At 43.4% G+C, this 2,564-nt stretch overlaps 1 protein-coding gene across 1 annotated transcript in view; it reads right to left on the bottom strand.

Annotated features, from left to right (window-relative positions):
• Positions 1 to 1,253, bottom strand: part of ZYG11B (zyg-11 family member B, cell cycle regulator) — a 99,065-nt gene extending 97,812 nt beyond the window's left edge. The window contains 1 exon segment of the mRNA XM_015566986.1: positions 1,156 to 1,253. Within this exon segment, the coding sequence (XP_015422472.1) occupies positions 1,156 to 1,253 (98 nt within the window).
• Between the last annotated feature and the right edge of the window lie 1,311 nt (positions 1,254 to 2,564).

Raw genomic sequence — 2,564 nt, 5'->3', positions numbered from 1 at the left:
GAGGATTTTTTCCTTTGCCTTTAATCCTTCTGCTACTCTCTGCCACAGTGGGATGGGAGAAAGGAAGATGTGGCAGCTAGTTTGGAACAGTCACCCCAATCAGACTATTAGGGCATTATCTCCAGGATACCCTTCTATAGAAGGTCATTCATCCAAGTACTACAAATGATGCATCTGCCATGAGCTGTGTGTGTGTCCAGATCACATATTTTGTGTGAGGATTTTTTCCTTTGCCTTTAACCCTTCTGCTACTCTCTGCCACAGTGGGATGGGAGAAAGGAAGATGTGGCAGCTAGTTTGGAACAGTCACCCCAATCAGACTATTAGGGCGTTATCTCCAGGATACCCTTCTATAGAGGGTCATTCATCCAAGTACTACAAGTGATGCATCTGCCATGAGCTGTGTGTATGTGTGTGTGTGTGTGTGTGTGTGTGTAAATTTCACTTTTTTCCAGGCATCCTTGCCTGTCATCTACTATTCATTGTCCTATCCCTTTTCTAAGGCATATGCATGTAAATAATTTATTCCTCAACTAATATTAAATGAGGTTTTGCAAAGCTCTTCTTTTAATTTTTAAATTACAGTTTCCATTCAATATTATTTTGTATTAGTTTCAGGTGTAACAAAGCCCTTCTTAAACCTGGAATTCTATGGGTGGCAAATTCTCTGACTAATGATAATAACTCTTCTACAATGCATTCTTTCCATGGACCACGTGCCTTTCCTCTGTGTTATGCCGTATGCTAGACACTGAGGATACAGAAATAAATAAGACACAGTCTTTGCCCTCAAGGTGCTCAGGGATTGTGGGTGAAAAGGATAGACAACAGCAAAAAAATATGATCTATATTTTTATAAAAAGAAGCAGGCACCTACCAGAGCACAAAGGAGGCATCCAGCCCAGTGGAGCGGTCAGAGAGAGTTTCCTAGAAGAGGTACTACTTGACTCAAGCTTTGAAAGGTAAATAAGAATTATCTAAATTAAGAGGGGAGGAAAGAGTATTCTAGGTTTAGGGAACAATAGGTGTTAAGCCACTGGAGCATGAAACCAGATGATGTATTTTGGCTCTGCGAATAGTTTGGGATGAGACACAGAGTATGCATAGAAGGGAAGAGATGGCTGGAGAGGCAGGCTGGGGCAGTAACTTACTTACAGCAGGGCAACGGTAAGGAGCTTATACTTCATCTTGAACACTGTGCGACATTTGGTCACAACTCTTTTCCTACACCATTGCTTCTTACCGACAGTCATCATTGGGTTACATTTAGAAGCCCAGATTAATTTACCCTTTCATTGATTCACTCATCAACGTGTACTGAGCACCCACCTGTATTAGTTCTTATGGAGGAACAGGAAGCTTCAGGATAACAATTTGAAAGCTTGTGAGCTATTTTAGAAGGCACTAAATCTCAGCCCAGACTTGAGATGCTTTACCATGAAATCTGATCCCTTCTTTACCCTTGGTGTTGCAACCTGTTGGGTACCAGACCTACTCCAAGGCAGACCCACTCCATGGGCCCAGCTTGGAGTGGGTCTGCCTTAGACCAGTCTGTAGTGGGTACGTTCTTGACTTTGTGTAGGAAAGATTTCACAGCCTGAGTCCAGGTCACTTTGAGAGTATGTTTATTAAAACTGCGGACAGTGAAACAAAGGAGGGACTTAGGGTAGGAGAAACAACAGGAGGGAGCTTAGGCGGTGCTCTGCTTTTGTTCTCTGGAAATGTTCTAGGAAAGAAATGAGCCACGGTGGGGCTGCTGTCAGCTCACTGGGAAGTCAGAGAAAAGAGGGCCTTGGAGACAGGATCAGGGATTGAGTCCTGATCGAGCTACCATTGCCCACTGCTCCCCTGGTTGCAAGTCTCGTGGGGACCCTTGGAGTTCAGGAAGAAATAAAAATTTCATGCCTGGGAAAGGGCATGGGTATGCTCAAGAGTGAGCTTGCACTGAATCTTTGTCCTCAGGGCTTTTTATCCGCACCCCCCCTTTTTTTCTACAGGGGAGAATCTTAGGGAAGGGTTTCAATAGAATATTTATCAGCTTTCCAGGTACATTTTTAATATGCTGATGTATCAAAATTCATGTATAGGGGAGTTTGGGATTATTCTGTGGTCTGTTTTACTGTTATTTAGGTCTGTCTGGCTTTAATGTTTTTTTCCTTATTCGTTCCCCAGACTTCATCTGTCCTTGGGTTTAGCTGGCACAGGCGTTAATTGGTTCTATTTCCCTGACCAGGGTGATTTAAGCTATGTATTCTCTAGTTAGGGAGGAGAGGTATACACTATTTGCTTCCAAGCGCCATTGGTTGGGGAAGATAAGGTTTTTTGATTCACAAGATGGCTGCAAGTTGCCCAAACTATTTAGCCTTGTTTAATTTTCTTGTCTCAGTTTCCCTATGCCACTTGCCCAGGAATTTTCCTAGCTTCTTTTATTTATTTTTAAATAAATCTTTATTGTTCAGATTATTACAGTTGTTCCCCCTTTTTCTCCCCATAGCTCCCCTCCACCCATTTCCCACCCCACCCTCTGCCCTTACCCCTCCCCCTCCCCCTGCCCTCCCACACAG

The sequence above is a fragment of the Myotis davidii genome, unplaced genomic scaffold (genome assembly GCF_000327345.1).
Source record: "Myotis davidii unplaced genomic scaffold, ASM32734v1 scaffold79, whole genome shotgun sequence".
In the NCBI taxonomy this organism is placed as follows: domain Eukaryota; kingdom Metazoa; phylum Chordata; class Mammalia; order Chiroptera; family Vespertilionidae; genus Myotis; species Myotis davidii.
This window is presented reverse-complemented; position numbering and strand designations above follow the sequence as displayed.